Source organism: Zonotrichia albicollis, chromosome 1 (assembly GCF_047830755.1).
Source record: "Zonotrichia albicollis isolate bZonAlb1 chromosome 1, bZonAlb1.hap1, whole genome shotgun sequence".
NCBI lineage: Eukaryota > Metazoa > Chordata > Aves > Passeriformes > Passerellidae > Zonotrichia > Zonotrichia albicollis.
In genome coordinates this window covers 44,492,770-44,512,489 of record NC_133819.1, presented here as the reverse complement: position 1 = coordinate 44,512,489, position 19,720 = coordinate 44,492,770, and the positions used below count along the sequence as shown (strand labels likewise).

Here is a 19,720-nt window from a genome sequence, read left to right as displayed (position 1 = left end):
AATTTAGTATTGAATCTTGCAGAAAGTATGATGTTATCAAAAGAGTGCCACTGGTCAGTGTTATAGACTCCTTTGGCATCACTAATACTTCATTTATTTTTTATTGTTACGCTTATGGGCCCTTTCTGGTACATGAGGCCCACAGCCCATGAGATGATTTGGAAAAGTGGTGATGAAGCTGGACAATAAAGTATTTCTAATTATTTTCTTAAATAACTTGAAAGCTTGCCTTTATTTTTTTATCTGCATGCTGAGACAGTTTAAAATAATCTGTTACTAATGGACATGTCCCTCAAGTGAAAGTGTATCTATCTTATCACATGTTTTAGCCAAGGTTTCCTTTGTCCAAAGTTCACACTGAACTCTGTTACACAATTACATGCAGAGCTGCTGGCAGCTCCTGGGAATAGCCTTGCTCTGCAGCAAGCAAAGCCAGGAAAGGTGGATTTGAGGCACCGGCCCTCCTGAAGAGCCAGGGGGACTTGGGGCAGAAAGAAGTGTCACTGAGCTACCACCAGCCTTTGGGGGCTACACTGAGGACCTCAAGTAGGTGCCTGGGGTGGTCACAAAGCCCCAGAAAGAGCATCTGCCAGCCAGCCAGCCCAGCTGCAGCAGAGCAGCAGCCCTGGCCAGAAGCCTCTGAGCAGGGGGCTGTACCAGGGCCCCAGTGCTGGGAGAGAGGGCTCCTCACAGGGCTGCAGAGGAGGTGTTCTGTGCTGCCAGGACAGGCCCTGCAATGAAGGGGTTGGGTTGTGTGTCTGGGGAGGACATGCAGTATCTATCCCACCAAACATGTCAATGGGGGTGTCACCCGAGAGATTGTGTAGCACCCTGGAGAAGGCAAAGAAGAGCTGTGAAGATCAACCCACTTTCAGTGTGCCTCCCTTTAAATTGCATTTTGGCTTGTGTTTTAAAGGTTTGTTATTACTTCTCACACGTTTTGGGAAAACATGTTTTGGCACATTTATTTCTAGTTCTACAAAGTTAGAATTGCCTAATGCCTGTTACAAAAACTTGCAGAGGTCACATTTTAACCTCTCATTGGGATTTTGTCATTTTTACTAAAACTCCTTAATGCATTATGATAAAGACTACTAAAGCATTTTACAGTGCTAAAATTACAAATTAAGCAACTGCAATGTGGAAAATCATCTTGCTATTTTGAAATAAGCACCAAAGCCAGAAGGGATAAGCATATTCAAGAAACCCACATGGAGTTCACAAAAGTACACACATATATATATGCCTGTGTGGGATGAGGAATCTTTTCTGTGCAATTCTGGCATCAGTGGTTATGTGTGACACCAAACTCATTGAAATTAAAAAAGCAAGCAAAACGTTTGCCCATTTTTAATGAGGGAGACCTGTAACTCAATGTTTTGTTAAAACCTTTAAACTTTCAATCTTCCCCACCTTCTATCACCCAGAAGGGTTAGGGATCTTGTCTGCTATCTCTTCTCACAGCTGGGGCAGCTGTCAGCAGCGTGGATGCCAACACCCACTACACAGGAAGTGGTTCTTCAAGGCAGCAGGAGAGCTCTGGGGAGCCCTGTGTGCAGGAGCAGGCACTATCCCAGGCCTAACTTGCTACCAGGAACCTGCACAAGCAATTTAGGCTCAGCTGGCACAAGGCCACACCTCAGCACTGTCTGGTAGGTCTGCCACACACAGATAACCCTCCATGTGAGAACGTATTATCTAAGCAAGTAACGAGGCTTGGGATCTTCACATCTGGAGGTGCACATCTCACTATCAACAATGTTTTGCTTAGCACAACCTGCCTGCCATTGAATCCCAGGACCATACTGTGACAGCAAGAGGAGATTCCAGCAATCCAGCATTCCCTTGCATTATGCCTTGCAGGAGACAATTGTGTCCCAGGCACAATTTCTGGTCCCCTGCTGAGATCAGACTGCCTGAGTAGCAGAAACGTGTTCAGCAGGAGACTAAAAACAGTTTCTCCCTGGAGAGCTTAAAACCCCACTGTCCTGAAGGCAGGTATTTCACCAGCTAGTACAGGGATTCAACAGCCATCTGTCTTTACACACAGCAGGCAGGCAGAGGAAGCTGTGTAAAACACAACATTCCCCAGTGTTGTGTGGTTTCTCCGTTTAAGCAAAGTTGATTTAGGTTGTACTAGCACAACCTGTGCATATTATACACCACAGAAAAAGAGAATATTCCTTGCCTTTTATGGGCTCTGAACACATGCAACAGTCCTGTCCTCATGGGAAACTCCTTTTGCCTTCTTAAGTCTCTACTCCCTCCAATCCCTTGTGCATTTAATCAGTTTGGGGCATGTCTGTTTGGGTTCTTTAAAAGAAACACTGAAGAGATTACATCCTTAATTTTAGCAACCAGTTTTTAATAAAAACATATATTACATCTTTTCACATAAATATTTTATATAGATACATACTATATAGACTCACAATACTCAAAGCTATGCAATGTTTCAAAGCTCCAGTTCTGAGGAGACTGAGAGAAAAAACCCAAACAAATCATCACACAGGAGAAGTGGAAACAAAGTTTCTAAAGCATGAATAATCAGACTATTTCTCTTGTGTCCTTACAACTCACTTAAACACTGCCTACCTCAACATGCCAGCCAGCTGTGTCCTTAGCCACAGCTGCAGGGGCAAGCAGAGACAATGCATGCAGAACAGTGCACTGCCAGCACCAGAGGTCATTCCAAGAGGGATCCCACTGCCATCCTGAAGTGCACAGAGGGAGCACACCCTTGTCTCTGGAATCCAAGCCAAGATGGCTTTAGAAATGATTATCTGACAAGACTGTTAGTGCTGAACTGCTGGCACAATGGAGGTAGGTGATTAACTACCTCTGTCCAGATCTTTTATTTTATTTTATTTTCTTTACCTTTAGGCTGTACAGTGACAATTTGCTGTTAAGTATAAGCATTAAACCTCAAGGGGAATACATCTAAACTTCAAGTCCATGCACTTGATTGTCTTGACTTGCTATAGCTATCAAGAAGAAACTTCAAAAAATCACTTCAGAAACAGAATGTTTTTGAAGAGGCAAAAGGGTGAAGGACAGTAAGGATCAGAGCTGAGAAATAGTCTTCTGCCTGACCATGTGATAAAGCTTTCAGAACAGAGTGAAGCAGAACTTCAGGCTTTCCCTTCTCCCATATATGAAAGCTGTCAAAAGAAATAACAAAGGGAAACAAACAAGCTTGCATCACAGAATTCATTCTCCCCAACTCACAAGTAGACAAGCTTTTGGATTTGCAGCACTCATGGTAGATAAAACACAGTGCAGTTTAGATTCTCTGTTTCTTAAACCCAGAGGAGCCCAGGTTAATCCACAAGCCAAAAACCATACAGTTTTTCACTCTTCTCCAATAACAAAGCACCAGAGCAGAATGGAAAAACCTTCCCAAAGTAAAAGCTAACACTGCTTTAGGCCCGATTAAAACAAACAAACAAACAAACAAACAAACAAACAACCTCACAGTAGACCTTAAAACATTAGCACATGGAAATAAACTCTCTACTTCTTTTGTTACTTGACCAGGGAGAAGTACAGAGACATAAAAGCCACCAAAGTGTTCCTGAAATTCAGGTTTCTGTTGAGGACTTTATTTAATTCCAGATTACCTCGCATTCTTTGCTTGCCTGCCTCATTTTTAAGAGCTTAAGTTTCTGTCTGCACAGGTTGCTCATTGCTTTGGCACTGCTAAACCAGGAATGAAATATGTGTGAAGAACCTTGCAGGTGACCCCACACACTGCACTTGGCTGCCACAGCCCAGGATGTTCAACAGATCCAACTCACACACCAGATTTATAAAGCACCAAATAAATAAATTCAGGCTCCAGCACAATTCTGGCTTGATCCCATACACAGGGGAATAAAGGACAAATGAGGTAACTCATCTGATTGCCACCTTATTCTGCCAGGTCAGCAATCCCAGACTGTGTGACAGTAGTGCTCAGGATAGCAAACAAGCAGGATGTGCAGTTACCAGGGTTTCATGCACTCTCACAAGTTCTGGTCACTAAGGGCAGAAGGAGCAGCAAAAGAAAGGAACAGGTGTTCACACTTAGGATTTAGCCAATAACGTGCCACATGCCTGATTTGATGCAGGGCTCTGTTGCTAACACATAGATGTGCACACAGAACCCTCCACCACCATTCTTGGAGACTTCTGCACTGCAGAGCACCAGCCTCCCCTCACAGATGGGCTGAGTCTGAAAACAGGCAGCACTTTCCAAGCCTCCATTCTGTCCTCTTACACTTCCCTCAACTTTTACATCAGTCATCAAGCATTCTTGGAGTTGAAATCTGGTAAGGAACACATCCCACATCCCCTCTGTTCTTGCACTCGGGAAGTTGCCTGGGCAGGCAGTGACTGTCCAAAATACAATTTAAAATTTATGAACAACAGGTAGGTAGCACTGGTTGTTCATACAGCTACAGTTTTGTATCCTCAGGTTTAGAGACAGGTGCTCTGGTTCCAAAGTGAATTGCAGTATCCTTAGATATTTAAGAAAATAAAAGCCAAAGCTAAGTCTTCTGCAAGGCACTACAGAACAGGATGCACACTTCCACACCAGCTTCATGGCTATGCTAACAGAGCTGCAAGGGACCCAACCCATCACAGAGGCACAAGTGGAGGGGGGGATCAGGCTGCACCTGGCACACACTGTGAGGTCTGAGTAACACAGCAGGAAAGAATAAGAAGGCACAGAGGATGAAAAGTGTATTTAAACTCAGGCATACTCGAACGTGGACTACCTGATAAGAGAAAAGGATCAGCCAGGAAAATGGGAAGGGTCTGTGTGGAGCCCTAAGGGAATTAAAGGTCGCTACCAAGCACCCACAGGATTCAAACCTTGGAGAAAGCTTACAGAAATAGCAACCTTTTCTTTCCAAACCAAAGCATACTCCACATGCAATCAGCAATGTTTTAAGGGATATCTGAAGTGCTAGTATCTATATCTGTTTCCACTATACATTTATGCATTATGAGCCAAGGCCCTAAAAGCTACATCTAAAGACCAGTTCACACTGAGGGTGTTGATCGGGGATTAACAAATAAAGAATAAGAAGCAAACAAGTCTCTATGACAACTGCATTAAAAATCCAACAAAACCAACTTGAGTGTTTCTGCTGCAGTTAGACCAGCAACTTTTCTTGTTTTTCAGAGAACAAGTAGAACTTTGGTAGCAATCAATTCTAAAGTGCCTTATGCTTCTTAATTACTGTGCAAACTCTGCTGTAGAGGCAGAAGGACATTTCAAGAATGTTAAGGTGCTCAATAACATAACACAGAACACAGCAAGGTGGGTCCAGTTAGTCTGTGATCAACCACAGTACAAAAGTGATGGCAGAGACCATGTTTGTAGCTTTTCCTCTGCACTTCATTTCTCTTCCACCCATGCCCACAATGCAAGCATCACGACACACATCCAGTTTCCCACCAGGGCCTAGTGCTCCCCTGTGAGAATAAAGCACATGAGGACGGAGAATCTATATCAGGTGGTGGTCACTGTGGCCTTTCTGGCCATGCCCACAAGGAACAGGCTGGCAGGTTCTGCCATCACTGTTTTCTCCTCAAACACTTTTGGTCTAATATTGTCTCATTGCATAAAGGTGGTGAGCACAGAGTTATTTTTAAAAGGGGCTTCTCAGCATAGTTACCAGGCTGTGAAAACCCTGCCATTTCCCATGGCAGTCTGCAAGCTCAGTCCTTCTGGAATGCATTGATCAAACAACACAAAGATCCAATCCTTCCTTTTCTCTACTTGCCCAAAGGCCAAATGCCCTGTCTCAGAAGGGCTTCCTTCCTGGCTGAGGAAGGCTTATTCCTCTGTGGAACTGGGAACTCCTCAGTGCCAGTTGATCACAACAAGCGGGAGAAGGAGTGAAGCTGGTCCTTTCTCATGCAGCTCAGTCAGGATTTCAAGCCCATTTTTTCCATCATCTGTTCATACACCGTCCATGCCATTGCTGCCATCAGAGTGCGCCTGAGAACTCGGGGCACACCGCCTCGGAAAAAGCCAACCAGCCCAAAGTCCTGCAACAGGAGATAAACAGCAGTTCATCCCAATCTGCCTAGAGGGCTTTAATTTCTCATCATTTATTACATAGAACAGCACAGGATGTATTTCAGCTCAGACCCAGATCTGTCTCTAAAAGTCCCAGGCTTAAACAGCTTTTAGTGTTTAGGAAGAACCTGTAGCATTGCACTACTGCAGGGCTACCCAGGAAAGCACAAAGAGCAGTGAGTGGGAAAAAGAAAGGCCAGGATGGAGACAACAGCTGGAGAAAGCCACAGTCAAGTCCAACAAAGAGAAGGCAAGAGTGTAATCATTTTGAGACACTACAGTAAAATAACTAGTCTTTGTTTTAGACCTTCGTATTTACAGAAATCTCTCAGCTATTCTGAGATTTCTAAGTATTGAAGCAAGAAACATTATGATTTGAGGGGAAAAAAGGTACACAAAAATGCATACACAAATAAACACATTACTGCTTAGGAATAGAGTTCAATATGGAAACGGAGTGAATCTGCCAAGATCTGCCCTTCTAACAGCAGGAAGGGAAAGGTGGGCTTTGACTACTTCTCCACCACATTCCTGCAATAAAGACCTGGGCATTTATTTCTCTTCTGATGCCTAAAGAGCAAGGAATTATTTTGTAGCTGGTTTGTATTTGAAACCAGCATTTCCTGCTGCACACTATAGTCTTGGTCTACCACAGCATGACCCCCTTCACCATCTTGAAAATGCCAACACTGAATTGTCCAACTGCAAGAGCAGATGAAGCACTGACATTTGTTCACCTCCTTTCAAAGGCAATGACTTCTCCAGCAAAGCTGTGCTTTGAGCAAGGGGATCAGAACTGAGGATGTGGTTGTGCATGTCAGAAGGGATTCACCTCACCTTGTAGATAAAGGCAATGGCCTGGCTTGTCCTGTGGTACTTTTGGGGTGACAGCTGCATGTGTGTTTTGATGACATCAGCAGGCTGCGTTGCCAAAGAGGCCAAAATCCCCGCCAAGATCCCACAGCCAAAATTCAGCAAGGGCATGAACACTGAATCCAGCTGGTCTGCAACAGAGCAAAGGGAAGGCACTCAGACACCACTCAGGCCAGGAACACTTGTGCTGTGTGACAAAGTGAAAGCCATTGAATGGTTAAATCAACAGCAGAACCTAAGAGAAGTTAAAATCCATGCAGCTAGAGAAACCTTTCAAGGGGAAAAGTGGCTACTAGTCAAAAGTTAGAACTATTAAGAAGCCCTACTTGCTGGGGAACTGAATTTGACAGAAAATCAGAAAAGAAAAAATTGTACAAAAGTTGCCCCAGAGAGTTCCAATATCAGAGAAGCCTCAGTTTAGTGGAAACTGAGCAGTAAGCAAGACAAGCAGAAGCAGCAAGCAGTGCTTAAGGCACCCTGTCTTTCAACTGTTCACTAACCCAGTTATGCATCAGCCTTCATGGAGACAATCAATCAATTTACGGCCATTCTCCATTTCTGCACTGACCTCAGCTATAGGTCTACAGTTCTCCACAGGCACATGTGAGTGAGTGAGTGAGTGAGTGAGTGAGTGAGTGAGTGAGTGACCCAAAGCCCTAAAGGAGACTAATTTAACTTCTGAAGTGGAGGGCAACAAGCAGAGCATGCAGGCTGTCAGCTGCAGGGCAGGATCTGAGAAGAGGAACATTTTCCACTCCAGCATCCAGCATTCAGCCTCACCCTGAGGTGTGAGGTTTTTGGTCTGTGTGTAGAACATCAGGTAGATGCCAGAGAAGGGCGCGTCCCGCAGCAGCGTTGCTGTGAGCCCACTGAACATGCCACGAGGCCCCTCGGTCTGATAGATACTCTTCAGGGCTCCATACACACTCCCATAGCCAAATCTTCCACTCTGCAAGAGCAGACAAAGGTCAGTCATTCATGTGCCAGGCACAGGTCGAGGAGCCCTACACACACCCTGAGGATATAATATCCAAACAAATTGTGAGTTTAATGTGATGCCCAAGATGGCAACACAGAGGACAACCCAAGGCAAAAACCGGGTCTCACCTAACTCAGCCTTTAAAAGAATCCTTCAGAGAGGTAACATATGGAAGATGCTACACAAACATTGCATACAACTGAAACTTAGAAATCTTAGGGTGAATTCTATTTCATCTTCTTGCCCAAATTTCATTTCCTGCACAATGTGTGAACTGAGGTGAAATCAGGGCTACATTCCTGGCTGTACCCAAGTGCAGCAACCTTCTCCAGGCAGAAGGAATTATTTTGCATCACAAGGAAGGTGTGTGACTCCATTAACAGGGGACTAACTGTAAAGACATACCTCATATCGGGTCTTCACCACAGTCACTGGCAACATGCAAATCCCAGAAACTGCACGAGCAGCAGCACCCAGGAAGACAGACTCCAGGGCTGTGGGTGAACGGTCCACAAGAAACTTTTGCTTCATCACGTACAAAGTGCTGAAGTAAATCCCAACCCCAGGAATACATCTTGCAAAGGACTTCAGGAGAAACGGAAGCAGATGAAGAAAGGAAAAGCTTATATAAGACAAAATGTACTACAAAACATTTCTGAGACTGTTCAACTTGACAGGAAGCTTTGTAGAAGACAAACATATCACTAAAGCTAACATGCTGAGGAGAGAAAATAAGGTAGAAATCATTTATGCCACCAACAGACAAATTTATTGCACTCCTCAATGGCGGTTTTCTAGGAACAAGATATTCCAAACCAAAATGAAGTTCTTGCAGTTGCCACACCACATTTGCAAAAGTATTCAAATGTTCAGCTGCTCAGGACTGTCATAACCAAATCAAAGAAACTCACAACATTAATTCCTTAAAATAGAATGTAATCTTAATTATGTCATTTCCCTCATAATTGTACAAGAGTTGGCTATTAAATTCAGGCAGACCTAATAAACAATAAACAGTAAGCTTATTTATTTACTTATTTTTACAGGTCAGAGTTAAACCAGCCACTTACTGGAGAGACACCTTTCCAGAGCCCCAGAATACTCTCAGTACGAACAACCCTAAAGAGCAGCGTCACCATCCCAGCACGACCAGACCTGAAATAAAGACAGGAACTGAAGAAATGACCTGCTTCTGATCCTTGCCAGATCAGCCACTCCTTTCACTCATCTGTGCATTAACTCAGCACCTCCAAGGTGCTCTTCCTCATCTCAGTCTGCTTTTCTTGGTCAATCTTTCCAGGGCTTCTCCATCACCTTCTGTATCTCACAACTTGTAACACCCATTAGCATTTTTAGTTGCTCACTCTCTTTGTTAGCAGCAGCAGATTGTAGGTTGACAATAGCAAGCTGCATGCATGAAAAATTACCTGACAACCACACAGGATTTTTTTCAGGCAGAGGATACCCCATAAAACTGCATGGTAGCTACTCCAGCAAACACCAGTCTCTCAGATGAGAACAAATGTTCAGGTTACAACTTATTCCAGTGGCATTCATAACCACTCACAGATATTTTTGTTCTTCTGGAGCAAAATAACAATCCTTCTCCATAATATAAAAATACACCTCCTCTTTTACAAAGCCTCATTTCCCAGATTACAACTCTGAACTCCAAGCCCCAGCCAGCAAATAAGGCAGAAGCCTATGGCAGAGCACCTCCAGGCAGACACATCCCCCTCCTCTCACCCATTCACAGCAGGCTGAAGAGCTTGCAGACGTGTTTTCAGCAGGTCAAGGGGTTGGAAGAGGAGCGTGGAACAAGTGCCACTGATGGAGCCGCACACAAAGGCCTTTAGGACTGGATGCATCTGGAAGAGGAAGAATAGAACTTTAAATGGCCATTTAATTAAAAATAGCACAAGAAGAAACATTTCAGCTAATACATGGCATGCTATAGGAAAGAAGATGTGCTGATCCCAGATGCTAAGGTCAGCTGCTTAAGGCACAGGAAGCTTTTCCAGACCTTTTCTGAGACTGATCAAGTTTTATTTGTGGTTTTTGAGTTCTCTGCTTTTTCTGAGAGATTGTTCCAGAATCTCCCTGATATTCGGTGGTTGGTAAGAGTCTTCTGAACACCATTAGGCTACCCTTTGCCACGGCAAGTGAAATAGGTGTCCCCTTCCCACCACCCACCTGTACCTTGGCCGCACTCCCATCCACCTCGGCTGGCAGCACCTCCAACCCTTCCCTCCCATGCCCACACCGCGGTCCCCCCGCTGCCAGAGGCACTGGCGGGGAACCCTGCCCAGAGCCAGACACAAACCCTGCCCAGACCCGAACCCTGCCCAGACCCAGACCCAAACCCGGCCCAAACGCACTCAAAAGCCCCGCACGGCCTGCTCTGCTGAGGCTGCCTTTGCTGCCCACAGCGGCACTTCTCGGGAAATAATACCGCAGGAGGCACAGAGCCCACTGCAGGGTGAAGATTTTTAGGTGTTTAGAGAGGGTTTATATACTACAAACATATAACGGTGTTTGCTAATGAAGAACGAGTTTCTGCGCGAATCACGACAGACTAGAAAGCACGGACAGATCAGGAGCAGTGTGGGGCACGCTCCGAGCCAGCAGTGGTGGCCCCGAGGTCCGCCCAGACCCACCGTCACGGACCCGTCCCCTCGTACCCCCGAGGCCGCGGAACACGGCGCAGCAGCGCAGGGGGTGCAGCGAGCCCCCTCGCCTCCCACGGGGGCGCTGCCCCAGCCTCTCCACGGCAGAGCGAGCGAGGAGGGCCCGGCGCAGCGACCCGACCCGGCCGGGCCCGGCCCGGCGCAGCCGTACCTCCGCCTCCCGGCCCGGCATCCCAGCGCCGCCCGCAGCCCCAGAGCGCGGCGGGCAGCGGCGAGGTCCGGCCCCGTGCCAGCCCCGAGCCGGCCCCGCCCGGAGCACCGCCCACCCGGCGCATGCGCCTCCCGTAACCCTTCGGCCGCCCCGGCCTCGCTCTGCCGCGGCCTGGAGCCGGGTCCCATCCCGCCGCTTCTGCCCCGCATCGCGTGTTTGTCACGGCTTTTGGACGTTCTACATAGAATCGTAAACGTAAAGGGGTTGAAATGGATCTCTGAAGTTCATCTAGGTCCAGCCCCTGGGCTACGAGAGGGGACGCCTCCCGCTAGACCACACTGCTCAAGGCTCCATCCAGTGTTGCTTTGAACACTGCTTGGTGTGGGGCATCGACAGCTTCTCTGGACAGCCTGTTCCAGTGTCTCGCCACCCTCACACAAAAAAAAAAAAAAAAAAAAAAAAAAAAAAAAAAAAAAAATTCTTCCTAATAACTAAATAACTAACCTAAATTTCCTGTCTTTCAATTTATACCTGCTACTCCCTGTCCTATCATTGCAGCTCCCGATGAAGAGTCCCTCTTTGGCTTCCCTGTAAGGTCCCCTCCAGATACTGGAAGCCTTCTATGAGATCCCCACAGAACCTTTTCTTCTCTAAGCTGAACAGTCCCAATGCTCTGAGCCTGTCTTCATAGAACAGGTGCTCCAGCTTTGTGGCCTCACCTCCAACAGTTTCATGGCCTGAAGTTGGGGTTGCCAGAATTTACTCAGTTCCAGCAGCTGTACTCTATATTCCAGTGCTCTGTGCTGTATCCAGCAACTGAGCCCCAGTGCACTCTGTCAGACATGGGCAGTGGGAAGGGTCAGTTCATAACTGACAGCTTTCATGTCTTCCCTCAGTTCACACCTCCCACATCCCCACAAAACCAGCTTCCTATGGATACCCACAGTGTTGTTCAGAAACCTGAGATGCACACTGATGCATCCTTACCCCTGTTGCTAGTGTTTCCATTTGCTCATCCACATCCTGGGCCCAGAGCAGAGGTAGGCTGGCTTTCCAGAGCATTGAGGAAGTGAGCACCAAAATGAAGAGTTTCAGTATTAGACCTGTGCCAGCCCTGAGACTGTGGCTTTGCAGTACCTGCAGAGCCAGACACTGCTTATCAGCAACAAAACTGGAGGAGCTGGGAGGAGCAAGTTACGGCTTTGGAAGCTGCTTTTCTCAGAATTGCCTGTTTGCTGGGCCTTGGCCAAGTAAGGAATGACATGTCCAGAACGTCATGCTCCAGGTGTTCCGAGAAAGAAAACCCTGTGTGCAGCAGTAACCATTATGCATAAACTACTTCCTCTCCTGTGCTCACTTTGCCTTGTGGCAGTCCCTGAAGAAAGAGAGAACATACTTCTCTGAGAAAATGTAACACACAGGCTCACAAAAGCACTTCCTTATGGACTCCCTCTTCCCTTTGACAAGCTCCTTTCTTGTTAAGCAGTTCCCTCCTTGGGTGAGTGAATGCCTTTCATTTCATTAACTAACTTTGTCTGCTGACTTATGGAAAAATTCAGCTTGTCCCCTTCCCTCCTAGTGCTTCTTTCCCCACCTTACATCTTGCTCCACTGTGCACTAACACAGATACAACATGCATCACAGGCTGCATGGGAATCTCTGCTCCACTGCCTGGAGCTCCTCCTTCCTCTCCATCTTCACCAGCTGTGGGCTCTGCAGGGCATTTCTTTCACATATTCTCACTCTGTCACAGCTGCTGCTGCTGCACAGTGTTTCTGAATCACAGAGGCACTACCAATATCACCAATGGGCACAGCTTTGACCAGCGGAGGGCTGTCTTGGAATCAGCTGGGACTGGCTACTGTTGAGAGTTTTTTGCAGGACAATGGGCATATGCAACATATGCACAATCCAGCCTTCATAGAAACTGAGTAAGGTCACAATGCCCTTGAAGGACACGAAAGAAGAAGAACACACTCAGAAGCAGATGGTTCAGGATGCAAAGGCAGGCAAGAAAACCGCAGCGAGACACATGAAGAAGAAAAACTAACTAAAATTAACTGAAGTAGTAAAATGCTTGCGTAGAAGGATTTAACCAATCATTTATTAGCTTGAGGCATGAACAATAGAGAACAGTATAAATACAGCTTGCTTTTTGCAATAAATCAGCTTCACTTGATCATTTTGATCATGGTGTGATGTCCAATTACTGATCCTCCACAGGGTACTACCACCATGGGGGCAGATTCTGGCATCTTCTCACATCAGGCAGCCCTGCATCCCTCTTGCTACCAAAACTTTTCTTTTTAAGCCCAATCTGTTATACAATTGATTGTATAAGGAAGCTGTCTGGGATATATGTGTCATTTTGAAAAAGCCCCTTTGGCTATTTCTTTTGGCGTGTTTCTGGCTGTTCTGGATGGGATTGGGTAAGTAGATTATTTAGAGGGGTAAGCTTAACTGTATTAAGGCTGACAAACTCAAGTGATGCATTTGAAATGTTTCTATATGGAACTGGGGATGGTGTGGCTAGATTCACTTCCTCCATATCTTTGGGTAGAACAACAATTGACATTTTTGTAGTTTTCTGAAGCAAGATGGGCTGCAACAATATTGGCCCAAGTGGCTTGCATCCCAAGAAAGAGCTCATCCAGCATGAAACCCTGGCAGCAACAGCAGTCTCCAGGTTATTACCTTGCTGTGGAAGCCTTTTCTTCCTTAAAATAAGCCTCATGATGAACGAAGAGGTGAAACAGCACTGCTGATCTCACACATCTCTGCAGGGATGTGCCTCAATTCTGCAGGGATGCCCAGCAGAGGGAGCCGCGTCCCTGCATGTCGCTGTCCTTGTACTCTGATAGCCTGTCATCTCTATTTAGGAGATGAAAGATGAGAGGCACGGAACTGCCAAATCCCCGTTTGGTGGACACATCTTTTTCCACATTGAATAATTCCTGGTTGTTTTCTTTTCCACTTTAGTACCAAGAGAGTTGTGAGTGCCGTTTTAATCCTGCATTAGGGCAGTGGAGATCAAGCTTCAACACTGCCAGCAACTGCCTGTAACACTGCCTGTAACAGAAGATTGGGTTTCTGGTTTTAATTCCTAGTTTCAGATTTTGTAAGAGTTAATACCCAGCAGAGCTTGGCTGTCATGGCTTGAGTCACATGTAAAACTTTGACCTAATGTCACACTGCCCACCATGGCTGAGGAAAGCCATCCACTGCTACACATGCAATAGTTGCAGATTTTTTTGGTTCACAGAAATTTATCCCTCTGCCTTTGGATGGTGAGTGAATGTGAACATCCAAAGGGTTTGAGAAAGGATTTGAATTTCCATTTGGAATGGTTTGTTGAGAAATGCTATGGATTGATGCCCAGTGGGGTGCTCTTTGTTCAAAAACAAACAAAATGATGATATGACTTGTTGCAGACAGGTAGAAATATTATAAAAGAAAGGTCTTTTTAAATATGGTTTAGGCCCTGCTACTCTAGTTAAGCTAGCAGTAGCTTCTAAGTTCCCATAAGGAAAAGTCGTAAGAATGAAGATAGCACAACAACCTATTCTAGTAAGAAAAATAAATTTGCACCTGTATAAACAATAGATCTGTCCCATGAGAATCAGTGAAGAAAATATGTCAACAATCCAAGAATGGAGAGATTTGATGGAAAGGTAAAATGCCAGTTATTAACTAATTAATTGAGCAAGAAAACTAATAGCCAATTGGAGTTGAGCACAAGGTCTGTGAAAAGTGTATAAAAATGAATTATATTAATAAAGAATTGCCTTTTTCTGCTTGAGGAAACTGAGTCCCATCTGTTTATTAATGCAACATGACTTGCCTGAATTTCAGTAGTGCACCAAGCTCTAGTGAGGAGCAGCAGTATTTAAGGAGATAACACACACTTCAAATGCTCCCTGTTGCTCAGTAGGGCTGCTCCTTCCCCTGTATCTTGTGTTGTGGGGAAGATTGGGGGCAGCTGTGGGATGGAAGCTGTGTTGGGTCTGGATGTGGTTGCAGTGGGTATGTGGTAGGGTTGGTGAGAATTCAGGGCTGTTCAGGGCTTTATTTCAGTGTTAGTCTGTGAGAGCATCCTGCAGCATGCGCGTTCTGGGAAGAAAGGTTCAAATGTACTTGGCAGTGTTAGGATTACAGTTGGACTCAGTGATCTTAAGTGCCTTTTCCAACCTAAATAGCTGTGATTCTATGATCATTTACCTTAGGTATTCCTGTCTGTGCTCGGGTGGGTGCGGGGGGAAGGTGCCTTCCAAGGACAAATGAAATGTCAAAGCAAACATGGGGCCCTTTGCCATTGCAGGCTATTGGCAGCATTGGGCCATCCCCCTCAGCCATCTTCACCAAAAGCCCTAGGAGCAGGGCAGAGACAGCACTACTTACTCTCTCCTAGACACCAGAACTTCAGAGCAGGGACAGCAGGTGCAGGATATGCAGGTGGGAGACAGGAGCACTTCAAAGATGTGGAGGAAATTGCAGATCTCTTCCACTGAAGAATGTAAATGCTCAAAATGAAAACTGTGATCATACAGAAGATAAAGCTGACATTTCCGTTCTGTGGGTGTTAAGTACAGAGGCTGAACTCACTGGCTTGAGGTTTCATACATCTTTAATGTAGCAGTGGTCACACAGGGAAAGCGACTTTAGGACTGTGCACTGCCACAGTAAGGACCTTACCTGCAACTTGGAATTGCAGCATAAGCTAAGGTAAATATTGCCAGCCTATATACACAAAGGTATGCCTGCTGCTTAAAAATACGTGATATAAAGACAGGTTTTTTGCACTGTTTCAGACACAGAGTTGGATTATGGAGCAGAATTTCACAGACCTGCTGGGCAGCATTGGCTCTGAGGACATATTGGTGAGTCACTCCCTGCCGGGCTCTCTCCTGCAAGCTGGGGCCATTAGCACATTTTAGAGGTTCAGTTTTTCCTATGGGACACAGTACTGGTGGAGATAGTGGGCATTCAGAAGAAATCAGTGTGATTGTTGTTCTCTGGAAAGAAACAAAACACAGGGTGAAAATATCTTTAGCTGATGACACTGTGCTTGTGGAAGAAGACTGTCCTTGAGGGCAGAGGTAGTGCTAGGAGTGTCCTATGGAGGACATCCTGTCAGGGACGCTGCTATCCATCTTCTTTAATTGTTTGCTGTCACAAGTACTGCCCTGGGGGGTGGGCGAGCTGCGAGGGGCTGGTGAACAGGAAGGGGACATGCCACTGCTGCTGGTGCATCCCATTTCTGGCACTCAGCTAACTGGAAACAAAGCTTTTGGGAGATGAGTGTTAATATGTCAGTTTCTCCCTGGGCCATGCTCCCTTTCCCCTTTCAGAAGGAAACATAAAATAGGACCCCAAAACCCATATCAGGGGCTCTCAGCTTCCTGGCCATGCCCATGTTGTTGCTGGTTTGAGGATGGTCCCTGTCTCTGGCCTCAGTACCCTACCTGGACTCAGGCATGGGCCATGGCTCCACATAGTGGCAGCAGGAGGATGCTGGTAACCTCTACTAATGCCACAGCTGTGTTTTCCTTGATCTCCTCTGCCCCTGTGATGCCCCAGGATTCATCCTGGGTCCTACAGGGGGATGGCCAGTCACTTGTGTTCATTGCTCATTATACCACAGCTGTGGCACATCTGTTTTGTCCTCATGTAGCTTGGTGTGAGCTGACTCGTGCCTCGTATATCTGCTAATGTGGGATTTGGCTCATATGAATTTCGTTGTCCTTGAACAGATGAGTTACATCTCACCAACACCTAACTCCTCTGCAGCCTATGAATATGCCTTGTACTACTCAGAGCTACACATCATCTGCAATCCTGAAGGTATTCCAGCATTTGCATCTACCTTATTTCCAGTGCTGTACTCCATACTGTTTGTGGCAGGCCTCGTGGGAAATGCTTTGGTTGTTTGGATTCTGACAGTCTCCATGAAAATCAAGACCATGACTGACGTGTATCTGCTGAATCTGACTGTCTCTGACCTCCTCTTGATATTCTCCCTGCCCTTCTTGGTTCAGTACTCCATTGTGAGCCAGTGGACTTTTGGAAATGCACTGTGTAAAATTATCAGCTCAGTTTACTTCATTGGTTTCTACAGCAATGTCTTCTTCATAACCATCATGAGCGTTGACAGGTACTTGGCCATAGTCCACTCCCTCCAGGTCCAAGGGATTCGGACAACTGCCGTTGGGTTTATCACCAGTCTGGTCGTTTGGGCAGTTGCCATTTTAGCATCAATGCCAGACTTACTTTTTTTCCAGGAAGTGAATGACAATAACCAGATTAAGTGCCTCCCTCACTATCCTGATGGCCACAATGGCTGGAAGACTTTCAGTAATTTTTTAGTCAACATCCTGGGGTGGCTAATCCCTGTTGTTGTCCTCATTTTCTCCTATCACAGCATCTTGAAAAACCTTCAGAAGTGCCATACCAAGAACAAGTACAAAGCAATTAAACTGGTTTTTATTGTTGTCATTGTGTTCTTTCTCTCCTGGACCCCTGTCAACATCGTGCTGTTTTTGGACTCTCTGAGGAACATGTCCATCATCGATGACTGCCAGACAAGCCAAAGGCTAGACCTAGCCGTGGAGCTGACTGAGGCACTCTCCTTTGTCCACTGCTGCCTCAACCCAGTCATCTATGCTTTTGTGGGTGAGAAGTTCAAGAAGCATCTCTGTGACATTTTCAAAAAATCTGCATGTTTTCTATCGAACTGCAAAGGCTACGGGGCTTTCAGTGGGCGCAGCCTGGACAAGCACTCCTCTCTGCACACAAAGTCCTCACAGCTGTCTTATGTTGGCACTGTCTTGTAGAACAAGTCCAAAACTATCATCCTGGACAGGGGACCTAAAATTGAGAAATCCTCAACTGTGCATCCACAGCCATCGGCTGTTTGAGCAACCTTTTAGGACACGAAAAGTAGAAGCAGCTGCTTGGTTTTGCTTTTATTGTGGTTGCTTTTGGTGTTCTCACTTTTTAGAGGTTTTTTTTTTTTTAATCATCCTCCCTTTCCCTTGGCACCTCCTGCCTTGCTTGCTTCATGAAATTACCAGCAGACTCCCACACTGCCAGAGCAACGTGGAGAGGTACCTCAGAAATATACCATCCCCCCTTCAGACTGAGTACTGAAAAGAGCTGTTTATGCTTCCAAACCCTGGACACTTGGCCATTCCTTCTCTTGTCTCAGCAGAGTGTGATGGCTTTGTGAGCAGGGATGGGACTCACTGCAGAAGTAGAAACCTGCTCTTTGGAGGAAAATGGGGCCCAAGCTTAAGGTGTCATGCCAGATCTGAACAGTGCTTCCAGCCCCAGAAGAACTTACTGAGCGAGTAATTGGATAAGCAACCAAGAAATAAATACTGTCCATGTTTTGGTAAAATCAATATCAATTAATATCTAGGTATGATCCTGATCATCCTGACTCCTTCTTCTACCAGGGCCTGCAGCTTCTTGGCTGGAAGGGTTTGAAGCTGTAGCTCAGAAATGACACTGTGAATGTCAAGCAACAGCCCCTATGGGAATGAATGAGTGCTGTAGGAATGGATAGAGAAATTGTTACCAGGAAAAAGGCTGAAGAGTGGAAAAAATAGTGGGTGTGAACTGTCACATGTCGCTGTCAGGGGACTTTCTGAACAGTTTTGAACTTTTTGGACTGGTAACTTGTGTGCCAGTGTGGTCACTGCTCTTGAGCAAGCATCTGGGGTTGACATTCCAGTTACTGTTCCAACTTGGAATGACTGATTTTATATATGTGAATGGCTACCCATTCGTATAGATATATCTATATGTATCTGTATGTATAGAGCTATGTACGTATGCATGCATATCTGTACTTGCCCATGTGTGTATATATACACAAATACACACCCATACACCCATATATATACTTTTATATGCACAAATACTCTTAGATAAATGCAATGGTTTTCTAAATCTTTTTGTTCTCTTCTGTTTGTCCCTGCAAGATAGCACCATATTTTAAGTTTCATAATAAAGACACTGTGTGCAGTATAATTGCACTATCTTTACATCTGAGGAACCTGTTTCATCGTTATTTGTGTCACCATCTGCATTTCATTCTGTCCGGACAGATCTACACAACTGATAGTCCTTCCAGCTGCCTATTCTCAGCCCCCTCTTCAGTTCAGCTGCTGCCTGGCACAGCAGTACAGTCTCTACCTTTCAGGTGCCTTACTGCCAGCCAGGCTTTTTTGGATATGCAAACCCTCAGGTTTTCTTAAAAGGGTTTCACAAAAACTCAAGGCAAAGCCAAAGGGTGATGGGCAGGAGGGTGGCACCAACTCTCTCCCCTGCAGGTTCACAGTGTGAGCCCTCTGGAGCACAAGAGCACAGAAGCACAAGAGATGGGAATGATTTCTTCAGCCTCAGCAGCCTCACCCTGCACCCCTTGTGCGAGTGCTTTGGGACAGGGGCTGGAACCCATTTGCCCAAGCTGGCAAGATGATGATGGCCTTTCTCTGGTTGCTGAGCATGTCTGCTGGGGGACATCTTCCTCTGCTCAGAGGTTTCATTGATTGCTGTTATGTAGCTGATGGAGAGAGGCTGTGATCCAGGGCTTCCCCACAAGGACTGTAACCCAGTGGCATGAGGGTAGCCTAAACATGCAGAGCCTTCTTTGCAGTCTTTCACTTTTTGAGCTCTCACTGGAGGAAATCCTGCCCTGTTGTTGCCACAACACCTTCTAGCAAGGAAGCAAGAGATGCTTTCTGCAGCTTAAAGGGTTTTTCTGCCAGAGGCAACTGGCTTCTGTTTTATCAGCAATAGCAGGAGCTCTGAGTTGGACCTGACCTCAACTTCTCCTCACTGCCCAGCTGCTTTAAGCTGGTACTGCTGCCTTCCTGTGCAAAGGGAGAAGGTGATACCCACATCCGTGATACCCACAGAGCTCCTCTGCTTTCTGAAGGAATGAGCCTGGAGCA

At 45.9% G+C, this 19,720-nt stretch overlaps 2 protein-coding genes across 4 annotated transcripts; one reads left to right on the top strand and one right to left on the bottom strand.

Annotated features, from left to right (window-relative positions):
* Positions 1-2,329: 2,329 nt before the first annotated feature.
* SLC25A38 (solute carrier family 25 member 38) lies at positions 2,330-10,990 on the bottom strand. Its single transcript, XM_005481027.4, is given in 8 exon segments — positions 2,330-6,042; positions 6,911-7,077; positions 7,727-7,895; positions 8,331-8,510; positions 8,996-9,080; positions 9,672-9,793; positions 10,764-10,966; positions 10,969-10,990. Coding segments are annotated over 8 exon segments (1,053 nt in total). The 5' UTR covers positions 10,973-10,990; the 3' UTR covers positions 2,330-5,919.
* A 205-nt stretch (positions 10,991-11,195) lies between these two features.
* LOC102064106 (C-C chemokine receptor type 8) lies at positions 11,196-17,776 on the top strand. Of its 3 annotated transcripts, none has more exons than XM_074539941.1 (3): positions 11,196-12,261; positions 15,572-15,640; positions 16,514-17,776. In XM_074539941.1, the coding sequence occupies exons 1-3, from the start codon at positions 12,205-12,207 to the stop codon at positions 17,591-17,593; spliced, it is 1,206 nt and encodes a 401-aa protein (XP_074396042.1). In that variant the 5' UTR covers positions 11,196-12,204; the 3' UTR covers positions 17,594-17,776. The 3 variants fall into 3 exon arrangements, with proteins under 3 accessions (XP_074396042.1, XP_026655280.1, XP_074396052.1); XM_026799479.2 differs by lacking the exon at positions 11,196-12,261 and adding an exon at positions 12,595-13,192; XM_074539951.1 differs by lacking the exon at positions 11,196-12,261 and adding an exon at positions 12,595-15,485.
* The last annotated feature ends 1,944 nt before the right edge of the window (positions 17,777-19,720 follow it).

What these genes read in the sequence shown, in the direction of transcription:
- LOC102064106 (XM_074539941.1), top strand. Translation starts at nt 12,205, where the DNA reads ATGGACTCCCTCTTCCCTTTGACAAGCTCCTTTCTTGTTAAGCAGTTC. An exon ending in TTAAGCAGTTCCCTCCTTGG is followed by an intron (nt 12,262 to 15,571) that starts GTGAGTGAATGC and finishes GCACTGTTTCAG; the next exon opens with ACACAGAGTTGGATTATGGA. An exon ending in TTGGCTCTGAGGACATATTG is followed by an intron (nt 15,641 to 16,513) that starts GTGAGTCACTCC and finishes GTCCTTGAACAG; the next exon opens with ATGAGTTACATCTCACCAAC.